Source organism: Phacochoerus africanus, chromosome 9 (genome assembly GCF_016906955.1).
Source record: "Phacochoerus africanus isolate WHEZ1 chromosome 9, ROS_Pafr_v1, whole genome shotgun sequence".
Classification (NCBI taxonomy): Eukaryota; Metazoa; Chordata; class Mammalia; order Artiodactyla; family Suidae; genus Phacochoerus; species Phacochoerus africanus.
In genome coordinates, this window is record NC_062552.1 from 54,781,537 (window position 1) to 54,793,901 (window position 12,365).

Consider the following 12,365-nt stretch of genomic DNA (forward strand, 5'->3'; position numbering starts at 1 on the left):
CCTCCTCGGTCCAGCTGCTGCTTTGAGGTCCTCCGTCTCTACTGACCTCCCCTTTGGTTGGTGGCTCCCGGGGTGTGGGTGCCTTTCCTTTTTCACAGCCCCTCTCAGGAGTGCTAGTCCCATCCTGATTCCTTTCTCTTTCTCTCTTTTTTTCTTTTCTACCCAGTTATACGGAGTTTCTTGTCCTTTTTGGAGGTTTAAGATTTTCTGTCAGCGTTCAGTAGATGTTCTGTGTGAATCATTCTCCATGTAGATGGTTTTTTTTTTTGGTTTTTTTGTTTGCTTTTTACGGCTGCACCCGTGGCATATGGAGGTTCCCAGGCCAGGGCTTGAATCGGAGCCATAACTGCCAGCCTACACCGCAGCTCACAGCAACGCCAGATCCTTAACCCACTGAGTGAGGCCAGGGATCAAACCTGCAACCTCATGGTTACTAGTTGGATTTGTTTCCGCTGTGCCGTAACGGGAACTCCCATAGATGTTTTTTTGTTGTTGTTGTGTTTATGAGAAACGGTGAGAACCACGTCTTACTCCTCCACCATCTTGATCCCACCTCAAAACTTTTATTCCTGAAGACGGTAGTTTGCAAAATAAGTTTTTAAAAAAATGTAACCAAAAAATGTACCTATTGTGGCTCAATGGTAATGAACCTGACTAGTATCCATGAGGATACAGCTTCGCTCCCTGGCCTCATTCAGTGGATTGAGGATCTGGCGTTGCCATGAGCTGTGGTATAGGTTGCAAATGTGGCTGAGATCTGATGTTTTTTTTTGCTGTGGCTGTGGTGTAGGCTGTCAGTTGTAGCTCCCTAGCATGGGATAGTCCATATGCTGCCTGTGTAGCCTTAAAAAGACCAAAAAAATTTTTTAAAATACAAAAAAAGTCACCAGATTTAGAACTGTGGATGGGCATGTGCTCTCTCTGAGGGCAGGGAAGGTCAGAAAGCATATGGCACTTTGCCAGCTGGATGGGACATGGACAGCAGGACCCACGTCTGTGCCTGGAAAAGTGTGAGTGCCACTCCCTGTCTAGACTTGAGTCAAAACGCCAAGTCTCAACCACACATTGTTCAGCAGAGTCATCTTCTGGGCAGAAGTATTTAGAAGGTTAGAATTAAGGCAAGATGAGCAAAACAAAAAACAGAAGTTACAAAGCAGAGGTTCATACTCAGAAGCATAGAAGTCAGAGAAAAACAGTTGCGCCAGAGAAGCTTGTTCCTGGTTTTGATTGCTCTTCACAATCAGCAGAACTATGGCTTGTGACCATTTCTGTGCATATTGATGGGAAAACCTAAATATCAAATAATACGAAGTAAATACTGATAGAACTCCAGGAGAGCTGGATCCATAAAAACAAGCAATGTTTGTTGATTTAATTACATGCAGATCAAGGAGAGAAGCTGTGAAAGATGTCGACGGTGGGATTACCAGAGTTGACTTAATAGATTCTATTCTGTGACCCTAGATATTTATTAGAAGTGAAACTGAACCCTTAGCCATCAGGAAAGCCATAGCTGCGTCTTGAGGAAAAACCCCTAGGCAGTACATGTGTTTGGCCACAGTGTGGTAGAAGAGAACGCAAAAGCCTCTTGGAAAGCCACAGAAAACTTGGTGAGCTTTCTGGTGACGGAAGAAACGGGAGCTGATTATAGAGCCTCACAGGGAACAAGTGGCTGCGCAGTCAGACACCAGTGTGTTGAGCCAGCAGCTCTTGGTAACCAAAGCCCTTCCTCGGCTCTGTGGGCTTAACCGTGCAGTTCACATGCCCTGCCTCCCCACCCAGGTTGCCTGCCGTCAGTCTTTCCCTGTGAGAGGTCAGGCGGCAGCCTGGACACGAGGATTTATTTGTTCAACACGGAGAAGGGAGCTGAGTCCTTCACGGTGGAAAAAGAACAAACTAAGAAGAGTCAGAAATCCAGGTTTTGATGCTAAAGTGTGAAAACCTACTCAGATTAAAAAAAAAAAAAAAAGAAAATTCTCTGTGGCCCAAACAAAACAGCCTTAAGTGGGTACAGCCTCTGGGCTGCTGTTTCACCTCTATCTGAACAGTTTTACAAAGATGGAAAGCACGAGTGAATCCTACAGATTCAGTGGAAACTATATAAGAATAAATGGGAGGACTGCAACGAAATGCATAATTTTCAAGAAGACAGAAATCACCATCATTCACAAGGGAGAGTGTCACCAGTTGGAGAGCATGGCTGGAGTTGGCATTTCCGAGGCTGCTGTTGCCGGTGGTCACTTGTGGAGTGTGTACAGGCAATGCCGCTGCAGTGTGGCTGTGGGAACGTCCCCAGAGGTGAGCGCGGACAGGGACTTGTGAAACAAGAGGGACGCTCTCCAGAAAGCACACTGGGCATCTGGTGACTGCTTAGTCTGCTGCCCAGGGGTGGGCCAGGCAGCTGTGGCTGTCCGCACACCGGGGTCCATTGCTTGGTTCCCATTGTAACGGGTGCCTGTGGGGCTGGCTCTCTGCTCAGCAGGTCCCTTTACTTACGAAGTTCCCAGACTGGGGATCGAACCCATGGCACAGCAGTGAGTGTCAGATCCTAAACCCACAGAGCCACCAGGGAGTTCCATCTCCACCTATTTAAAAGTTACTGATGGAAACAGGAATGTGATGACAATTCTGCAGCCAGAAGCGAAGCCCACCCTTCATGCTGAGTCACCAGGGGCTTCCTGTATGGACTCGGGAACTGCAGTCACCACCATTGTCACCTGGGGCTTAACTTTGTTCTGGAGATTCTGACCATTGAGATAAACTGAGAAGAAATGAGCTGGACCTGCAGGGAGGAGGCAGACAGTAACTGAGGCGGTCTGACTTTATGGAACAGCTAGAAGGGTCCACGGAGCATGATGGGGCTGAGAAGCTATCCTGGTGCCCAGGTATGGCCGCGCGAGTGTCCGGTGTGGCCACAGCTCGGAGGAAACAGTGGAGAGAGTGCCCCTCCCGATGGAGCTGGAGTTAGGGAACAGCCATATCTCACAGGTGGGCAGGACCAGAGGGAGGAGAGGGCAGGACTGGCCCCAGAGACCCCAGGGAGAAGGCTCCTGCGACGCCTTGGCCAGGTGGGGACACCGCTGATGGCGGAGCTATCAAGGAAAACTGAATCAGAGGGCAAACGCGAACCGAACGAGGAGGGGGCCATGATGTTTGCAGGCTCACAGGGCAGGCAGAGCCCCACCAGGAAGGTGGGAGCCGCGTGGGCAGGTGGGGGTGAAGGACCCCCCCCGCCTTGCATGTGGGGCCTGAGTCCAGGGTGCAGTCAGCCCGGGGCCTTCGTCCAGTGGGGGGCAGCACTTTTGAAGATGTCTGCAGCTGTTGGGGGTGCCTCCAGGTCGGCGTCAGCACTTGGGCTCCCCTGAGAGTCAGGTGGGGGCAGCAGAGGGTGTGATCAGAAAAGGGACATGGTAGTTTTTAAAGGGTCATTCCAGCTGCTCTTGTGAAATCAGTGGAGGAGGCAGGGGGAGCTGGGTGTTTTTCAGGGGACCAAGGTCAGCATGGCAGCTGAGCTGTGGGAGAGGTCGTGAGTTCTGGGCCCAACTGCGATGACGACACGGGGGCAGAGGGAGGCCTTGATGCAGACCCTCTAACTCGTCACAGCCTCTTGACCCAACTCCCTGTGAAGCAACAGGGAGACCTGAGCAGCGGTACAAGCACCCGTGGGCTAGGGTCCTGCGCCGCTGGGTGGGCTGCCCATGGCCGCTGCCAGCTTTTCCTGCATGTGGGTGACGGCCTTGGGAAAGGTGCCCGAGTTCCATTCAGGACACAGATGAGGGTGGAGGCCGTAGGGCCTGGAAGGCTGATTCTGTCCCTTGCACCCGGGTGTTGGCTCATAACTGACGTTCGCAGAAACCTCCAGACTTGGACCATAGACCTGCATGTGGTGCTGGAGCAGGAGGAGAGTTGTGGCCGCATGTGGCCTCAGGCCCCGCTTCGGATCTGCTGAGGACCGTCCATGTGGGCTCTGCTGCACAGCCCTGGAGCACTGCCCAACACCTGGCAGGAACAGTTCTCAAGGACAGTGGTGGGTCACAGCTGCTCTGTAGCCCACACCTAATGCAGGCCGCATGGCTCGCAGTGCTCAGGGAGCCCCCCACGCCTTTGTCTTTGTGTGTGGGTTGTGGGCTTGTCTCTGAGGCTCTGGAAAGCATTTGGGCTTTACCCAGTGCACAGCCAGTGGCCGGGCTCTAGGCTCAGCCACCCTGCAGCCTGCTGTCCAGCAGTGGGAACTCGGTACCTGCTGAAGCAGGTAGAATCCCGGAGCTCCTTCCCCGCTGCCTCCATGTCCTCGAGGCCACCTGGGGTGTGGCTGCTGATGTCCTGTGTTCTGGGATACGAACCTAAGGGGGGCCAGACCCAAGGCATGGCTGTGGTGCCTTCCTGGAGCCTGGTGACCCTGTCCATGAGCAGCTCTGTCTCACTTCCAGCTCACGGCCTGGATAACGTCCTGTCTGGAGTTGGGGTTGGGGTTGGGCAGCTGTAGTCCTCTCCCTTCCTTCAGGTTCTCCAGCACAAATGAGCATTTTGGATGTTATTGGAGCACATGGAGAATATTGAAGCTAAATTTAGGTCTGTGCGAAGATTACTTTGCCCAGTAGGAGTTTGTGGATTTCCACTGTGAAAGAGCATGTTTGGTTTTCCTTTTGACCAGTTTATTAAGTCAGTCACATGGCATTAGGTGCCCTGGCAGCCGCTACTGCAGAGGACCTGAGCTGCATGGTCTTCGTGGGCTCCGAGCAGAGACCTTGGTCTGCTTCTGCGGGCCTGCAGGCTCCCAGACACAGACTTCTGTAACCAGCTCAGGGCACAGGGCCCATTCTAACCATCTGCAGGGCTGACGACGTCCCCAGACGGCGCGGTCTGCCTTTGGGAGTGTGTGACAGAACACACGCTGCGATGGCCCCAGCGGGTAAAGGTGTTTATCCTTTTGAGCTGAGTGCAGCAGTGCCCAGACAAGAGCTGCCTGGAAGCTGCCCATCAGCCACGTGCTCCTTGATGCATTTTCATTACAATTTTGCCTTAAATTTTTCAGTTTTTAAAGTCTGATGTGTCTTGCGATTTTGGTTGGGTTTGCATTACTAATAATTGCAATGGTAACTCAGTTTTTCAGATGAACTTTAACTCCCAGAAAGTGTATTTAAATAAACTTTAAAATTAAGTAGATTTCAATTTATGTACATATTTTTATTGCAGGAAAGGATGCTGTGCTAGGGAGATTAAAAGACTTCAGGGCGTAAGCGCTTTCAGGTAGAATCCCAGAGAGGCTGGGACAGCCTGCCCTGGGAGGACAGAGCACCACGCTGAGTTCCTCCCTTCCAGGAGCCAGAGCAGTCGCGAGGTCAGGCTCCTGGACGGCAGATGCTGGGGCTACAGCTCTGGGGGCGGTGCTGCAGGCGGACCCCTGCGACAGAGCCAGCTGTGTTGTCAGAACAGATGGAAAACTAAACAAGCATCCAGCCTCTTGTGTTTTTCATCTTTTTTTCAAGTTGAGATCAATTAGAAATTTTCACGGACTGTTTTCTAGAGGTGTAGCAGGTTGGTTGGTCTCACTTGTTTTGATTTCGTTAAGTTCAGCATTTAACACTCTTTTTAGTGTGTATGATATTTGTTGTGAAAAGAACTTGATGAAGCCATTTGCATGCTTGTGTCCACCAGCAGTAAGAGCACCTTGGCACCTGCAGTGAGCACACTTGGAGGTGTGCACTGGGCCAGGGCTTGGCTCAGTGTCCAGAATGAGGAGCAGGGTCTGACCCAGGTTCCTGAGTGTGTCAGAGAAACCCTTTCTGGGAGTCTGGAGTTGTCCATCTTCTTTGTACTTAATTTAAAAAAGCCTCCATACTGGTATGAAACCAGAGAAGTGATGATTTCTGTGAAGGATGCTGGACAGAGGAGCCGTTCAGCAGGTGTCCAGGTGCCTGGGCTATTACTCCGTGGCTTCCCCTGTCGCCCATGAGCTCCGCCGTGCTGTGTGTCGGAGCCACTTGGCTTGTGGGGGTGAGGAGGAGTTTGGCCTTGAGAGGGGCAGTGGGGGCCCGAGTGCCATCTGAGAGGCGTGTGGGGTGTCTGTTCAGCTTCCTACTGGAGTCCAGGTCCTTCCGCCATGTGGCTGAGCATCTGTGGGCCTCAGGCAGCAGGGCAGGCAGAGCAGTGCATGTGCCTTGTGTGTTTCAGGAGCTACGGGGCCCGCTCAGACCCGAGGGAAAGATGATGACCCGGGCAGCCCCACTTGTGTGCCTGCCAGCCCGAGTGGCTGGGTGTGGGGCAGCCTCGTGGTGCCCAGCGTCCAGGTCCAGCTGCTGCAGGTAAGGGCCACCCAGGGCAGGGGGCTGGGCAGGAGCGCTGCCCCTCCAAGGCGCCTTCCTCTTGCTGTCCTGTGCCTGCGTGGCCTCTGCAGAACCATCTTCTCCCCACTTCCCCTCCGCCACCACACACGTCCACTTGCCCCTCAGTTGGGATTCATGCGCCCTGGGTCTGGCTTTCCCCGTGTGCAGGCCAGGGCCCTGTGCAGTGTGGACAGCCCTCCACTCCTGCCCAGGCCCCCTGGCCAGACCATGCTCAGATGGCTGTGTGTGCCTAGCAGCACGTCTGACTCCCTTCTCTGCTCTGCCCCGCAGACCTACTTCTTTCCTTGTGGGGCCAAGACGGGGCCTTTAGGGGTTTGTCTCCCACTTTTCTTCTCTGGCATGCAGGGCAGGGCTGGCCATCTCCTGCGCTGTGCCCAGCCAGCAGGTACCCATAGCAGGCAGCCACTCCAAGAATGCTTGCCGGGCATGGCCACCTCCAGGCTCCATCACTTGCTGCCTGATGCTCCAGGGCTGGCAGAGGACTGTGGGGAGAAGTGGAGACGCTGAGGACAGACAGCTCTGACTGCCCCCCCCCCCCCCGCCCGCTTCATTGAGTGCCCTCTGTGTGCTTCGCTTGGCCCTCCCTGGTCCAGGTGTGGGTTTCCTGGAAGACGGGGTGGGCTGGCTCAGCTGCGTTTCCAGGTGGCAGGAGCACTGTTGCCGCCCTCAGCCACTGACCGCGCTGTTGCCTCCCCAGGACGACCCCACGGGTGAAGCAGGCCTGCCGCTGGCGCTCAGCCCCCAGCCCTCTGCCTTCCGCCCCCTGCTCGCCATCGATTTTCCCGTCTACGTCCTCCAGGTCAGCGCCCCTGGCTCTTTGGGTTTGTTTAGGCTTACGAAGTTTCTGGTTTCCAGGCTTGTCTCTGAGATGGCCTCATGGCAGACTCGCTGGGTGGGTTGCCAGAGTGTGTATCCACTTTCTAGAAAAGGGGATAAGTGATGGAGATAAGCTGAGAATGAAGCTTAGATCTAGTGGTCGTTGTGGACAGGAGCTGTCAGGTGCTTTATACTGAGAGGACCCCAGCCTTCGAGGAAACAAGTGCCTGGCTTGAGGGAGTGGCGGAGCTCACGGGGGCCAGTGGATAAATCAGATTTGGATATAAAATAATCAAAGCATCTAGCTTATCAAGTTTCAGACGTATTTAAAAATCACGATGAGTAGTAATTTTGGTTTTCTTATGTTCAAATTGGGCTGGCCAGCATCTTCCATAACCTTAGAAATAAAGGTTGAATGGAGTGCCAATGGGGGACTGACTGCTGGGTGAGGGTGACCTGCAGGGATTGGCAGCAGCTTGAGGAAGCTCCCTGCCATCCCCTCCACACCGTCCTCACGTTGCCTAGGATGATGCTGAGAAAGGTGGGACCTGACCCTGTGGGTGGCTCAGAGGAGGGCTGTGTGGCTGGAGCCCCGTCAGCAAAGGGCAGTGGTTGATGGGAGGGTCACAGGTCACACACGGACAGTCCTGTCAAGGACACCTGTGGCCCAGGACTGAGCCCACCTCTCCTTACCTGTGCTGATGTTCACCTTCATCCTTCAAGAGCACATGCTTAACAAGGGGCAGAGCAAAGCTTTTCAGTGGAGACGAGCCAGGGGCTCCAGCTGCCCGCTCACTGCTCTGCTTGGTTTTGCAGGAGGTGCTTCCTGCAGCTGGAGGGGCTGCCGGGCCTGAGGACACGCAGCGCTCGGGGAGCACGGCCAGCCTGCGCGACCCGCAGTGAGAGCAGCCCTGCCTGGGCCGAGGGCGCCACTCAGACGCCAGCCTCATTCTTTGGGACTTTGGGGTTCATTTGTCAGAATTGTTTTTCTTATGTTGTATCAGAAACCAGTTTGGGGCTGTACTACCTGAAACTGCCTGTGTGAGCAGATGCTCGGGTCAGGCAAGGGTGCTCTGTGCAAAGCGTGCCTCTCCTGAGCGGCCATGTACGTGGCCCTCATCTGGCCCTGCCGAGCCCGAACAGCTGCAGGCCCATGGCCAGATGGTTCAGCTGCAGTGAAAGCTCATGGGTCTTAAGCTTCAGGGTCAGGGTCTGGCTGAGAGCACCCCCTCACCCCTCTGTGGAGGTCAAGGTCAGGCAGGGGGCCCGTTGTCAAGGAAGCTAAATTCTAGCCAGGCAGCAGTGGTGTCAGAGGCACTGGACGGGTGAAACAGCCCCCAGCTCTGTCAGAGCCCCCTGCATAGATCGAATTTTGACTCAAAACTTTCAAAAAGATATTTCTAAATCTCGTATTTGGGTGTTAGCAGTTAGTGGTAATTGGATAGCGGTTTGCAAGGCCACATTCTGAGAGCATAAAGCTCGTGCGGGGCTGTGATGGGGCTGCTTTTGTAGGTGTGCACACGTGGCGCCCGGTGTTGTAGAGTGATGTCTCTGGTAAAAGGAGACCAGACCCAAACTTGCAAATGTTTATTTGTTCATTCACGGACTGCACACAGGGTCTCTCAGAAATGGTTTTTTTGCCTGGGGTCTTTAGAAGTATTTATTCGAGTTGCTGTTTGATTCTCAGACTTGAAGTCATCCAAACTCTCGTCAGTTTTTATAGTGAGTGACTCCAGCTTTCTAGCGTGATCTCTCCATCCTGGGCAGGGCGGGGGGTGTCCCCATTTCTAGAGGGTTCTTAACCACAAAACTCTGTGCTATGTCAAGGCAGTTCTGTGCTGTCCAGTGGCCATGCCACACTGTCCCCCTCCAGGCTGTGTGGTGGACCTTCATCCTCATGCCTCAGTTAGTGTCCACCTGAAGTGCTCAGAATTGACTAATCTCCTAGGTTCGGAGGCCCTGCTGACCTTGGGCCTGACACCAGCGCACATGAATAAAGGTTCTGTACAGCCACGCAGGGGGTTAATGCTGTTTTTTTCTCCAGTCAAGAGTAATAATTCTTCCATCCGTCCAGCTCGCCAACCCCTCTTGTGTTGGGGCCAATCCTGCACCTTCCTCAGAGTGGAACTGGGGTTCCAGTTTTATTTACACTCCCCTGATCATTAAAATCTAAGCAGAGGACTTTTGCTTTAAAGAAAGGGGGAAAAAAAAAAAAAAACGCGTGAGGGAGAAAAAGCAAGCAGAGATGAGGAAATGCTGGGAGCAGAAAAGGGTGTGCTCAAAGCCTGTCCTGGGAAGGGTGCTCACGTCCACAGCCCCCAGCAGCCACCCCGGGGCTGCACTCTGCACAGACAGCAGTGATGCCTACGCTCAGCACCCTGAGGCTTGGGGACAGAGGGCCTCCTTCCTGCCCCACCCCAGTCTGGGTCACATGGGCTCAAGACAGTGCCAGCCACCCGTAGAAGTGCGGGTATCCACTCAACGGAGTGTTTGCAGGCCAGACTGCCCTGCCCCTGGTACATGCGCACATATGCACTAGCTCCATCATGGGCTCAGCCCCCAGGCCCAGACTGTGTGCAACTCCTGGGCAGACTGGCAGAGGCCCCTACAGAGGCCAGTGTCAGCTGCCCTGAGGGCCCAGCTCGGGAGGAAATTGTTGCATTCCTGCGGGCATGAGGGGAGGTGACGCTGAGCAGCGCATATACTAGGAAGCTCCAGACACTGGCTCCAAGGTGCCCACCAGCAGCCAGTGGACAAGAAAGCAGAGTGCCAGCAGGCCTGTCCCCAGGAGGTCCCCCAGCCCTGTCAGGTAGGGGATGCAGTGGTTGTCTGGGTCCAGGGCCTGGCGCCACATCAGCCGAACCATCACTTCTGCCAGATACAGCAGGACTGCCACCTGTCACGAGGCAAGCAGGAAGAAGAAACAGTGACAAGCAGAAGCCAAGAAACCAGGCTGCAGGAGCAGATCCCGAGGTGGCCATGTTAGCCCTAGGCCCTTCCCTCGGCTCAGCTCGTGTACTGCCTGCTCCCTCCCTGTGGTCCTGGCACCCCTGGGGACACTCCCCAGCCCTGCCCACCTGCACTGGCTCCACCCACCACTGGAGCCTTAGGCATTGTCTGGCTGGGACTCCAGTCTGGATCAGCTGGAGGCCTGCTCATGGCAGCTCTGGAAAGCTGGCCCTTTGCGAAGGCTACAGGAGCTCTGGTAGGTCTCAGGGCTCCACTGCCCCTGCTCCAGGCTGATTTTGCCCCTGCCCTGCCCATGCTCTGAACAGTTTCCCAGGATCACGGATGTGTTGCGGCCACCCTCATGGGACACCCACCAGCTAGTCTCAGCAGAGGGCCTGCAGGGTACTGCCCCAAGGCAGGCAGCAGCCTTATTTTTCATTCATGTCCTCATGGTTGTCCAGCCCAGCAACCCTGCCCCTTCCACCCTCCGTGTGGTAAGAGCCACACACACGGCCCAGCTCATCAGCTGGACCCACCGTGGGCTTCATGGCAATGCTGCACTTCTGACCCACAGCTCTGACCCACTGCTGAGGAATGTGCAGTGTTTCTGGGTCATGTCCTGGGGCTTGGACAAATTGACTCCCCTTCTGGATGGCCAGGGGCTGTGCCGGTGTGTCTAGGAGCCTCTCTCCCGGGACGGCTCAGCTGGCTGGACCCCCACTGGATGCAGTCTCACCTGGACCAGGCCTGCCAGCAAGTAGAGCACCACAAAGCTTCTGTCGTTTGGCACGGACTGGCCTTCCACCAGGTAAATGATGTAGAAGAAAATCAGATGGCCTGGGACCACCAGGAAGAGCAGGACTCGGGCTGACGTGGAGTTGATTTCTGGAATAAACAGCCAAGGAGGTGTAGTGAGCTGCTGGAGCAGAGGTCCCTGGGCACTAAGACTCCATGAGGCGTCCACATCAATCCTGCACAGGTGTGTGCAGTACATTCCTGTGTGGAGCCAGTGTTTCAGGGAAGAGGGCAAAACTAGAATCAAGCGGCAGAAACGGGGGCATGATTGAGATGGCAGAGGAGAAAGACGTGGTGCTCACCTTTTCCCACAAACACATCAAAAAACAGCTACATGTGGAATGATTCACATAGAACATCTACTAAATGCTGGCAGAAGACCTTAAACCTCCAAAAGTGCAAAAAATGCTCTACCTAACAGGGTAGAGCAAAAGGAAAAAAAAAAGAAAAGGAGGAAAAAAAGTGCTGATTCCTGAGAGGGAGCTGTGAAAAAGGAAAGGAACCCACACCCTGGGAAGCCACCTAACTGACGGGGAGCTCAGCCGAGAGGAGGGACCCCAAAGCCACAGAGAAAAAGGCAGCAGCTGGACTGAGCAGGGCAAAGCAGAGAGCACTACTTAGACCACCTCCCAGGACACAACAGCCTGAGACGCTCAGGATGGGGCTGGGCACTGAGACTCAGGTTCCAGAGGTCAGTTCTGGGGAGAGGACTAGGGCTGGCTGTTTGGAGACAGGCTGGGGGGCTATGGAGCGGTGCTCCACAGGCTGGGGAGCCGAACTGCATGGCCGAGGGAACCTGGGAGGAGGCCTGGGCCTGCCGCAAGAATAACTTCCTTTGAGGATAGTGACAGAAAACCAAAAGGAAAAACATGAAAGCAATATAAGAGATCTATGTGATAAGATAAAGGGCCAGTCTACACATAGCAAGGATTCCAGGAAGAGAAGAAAGATAAAAGGGGATTGAAAATATATTTGAAGAAATTATGGCTGAAAAATTTCCAAATCTAAGGGAAACATAAAGATACAGGGAGCATAGAGGGCCCCAAACAAGTTCAACCCAAACAGACCCCCCCCCCCCCAGGACATAGTAAAAATGGTAAGAGTTAATGAAAAGGAGAGGATTCTAAAGGCAGTAAGAGCAACACTACAGGCCACAGGGAAGTGGCAATATATATTAAGATTTCTAAAAGGGAAAAAATTGCAGCCTAGAATACTCTACCCAGCAAGATTATCATTTAAAAAAGAATGGGAAATAAAGAATTCCTTCAACAAACAAAAACTAAAAGAATACAGCAATACTAAACCATTCTAAAAGAAATACTGAGGAGTTCCCGTCGTGGCATAGTGGTTAATGAATCCGACTAGGAACCATGAGGTTGCAGGTTCGGTCCCTGCCCTTGCTCAGTGGGTTAACGATCCGGCGTTGCTGTGAGCTGTGGTGTAGGTTGCAGACGCGGC

At 53.8% G+C, this 12,365-nt stretch overlaps 2 protein-coding genes across 8 annotated transcripts in view; one reads left to right on the forward strand and one right to left on the reverse strand.

The window, feature by feature from the left end:
* ZXDC (ZXD family zinc finger C) overlaps positions 1 to 9,176 on the forward strand; it is a 34,205-nt gene extending 25,029 nt beyond the window's left edge. For 2 of the 5 annotated variants that reach the window (XM_047795583.1, XM_047795582.1), the window contains one exon: positions 6,175 to 7,038. In XM_047795583.1, coding sequence (XP_047651539.1) covers positions 6,175 to 6,854 — 680 coding nt within the window. In that variant the 3' untranslated portion in view covers positions 6,855 to 7,038. The other 3 variants (XM_047795584.1, XM_047795585.1, XM_047795586.1) reach the window with 3 other exon arrangements.
* The window catches only part of SLC41A3 (solute carrier family 41 member 3), a 69,837-nt gene continuing 64,553 nt past the window's right edge, over positions 7,082 to 12,365 (reverse strand). For 2 of the 3 annotated variants that reach the window (XM_047795587.1, XM_047795589.1), the window contains 2 exons: positions 10,849 to 10,997; positions 8,738 to 10,059 (listed from right to left, as the gene is read on the reverse strand). In XM_047795587.1, coding sequence (XP_047651543.1) covers positions 9,868 to 10,059; positions 10,849 to 10,997 — 341 coding nt within the window. In that variant the 3' untranslated portion in view covers positions 8,738 to 9,867. Of the gene's footprint in view, positions 7,268 to 8,737; positions 10,060 to 10,848; positions 10,998 to 12,365 lie in introns of those variants that run through there. The other variant, XM_047795588.1, reaches the window with a different exon arrangement.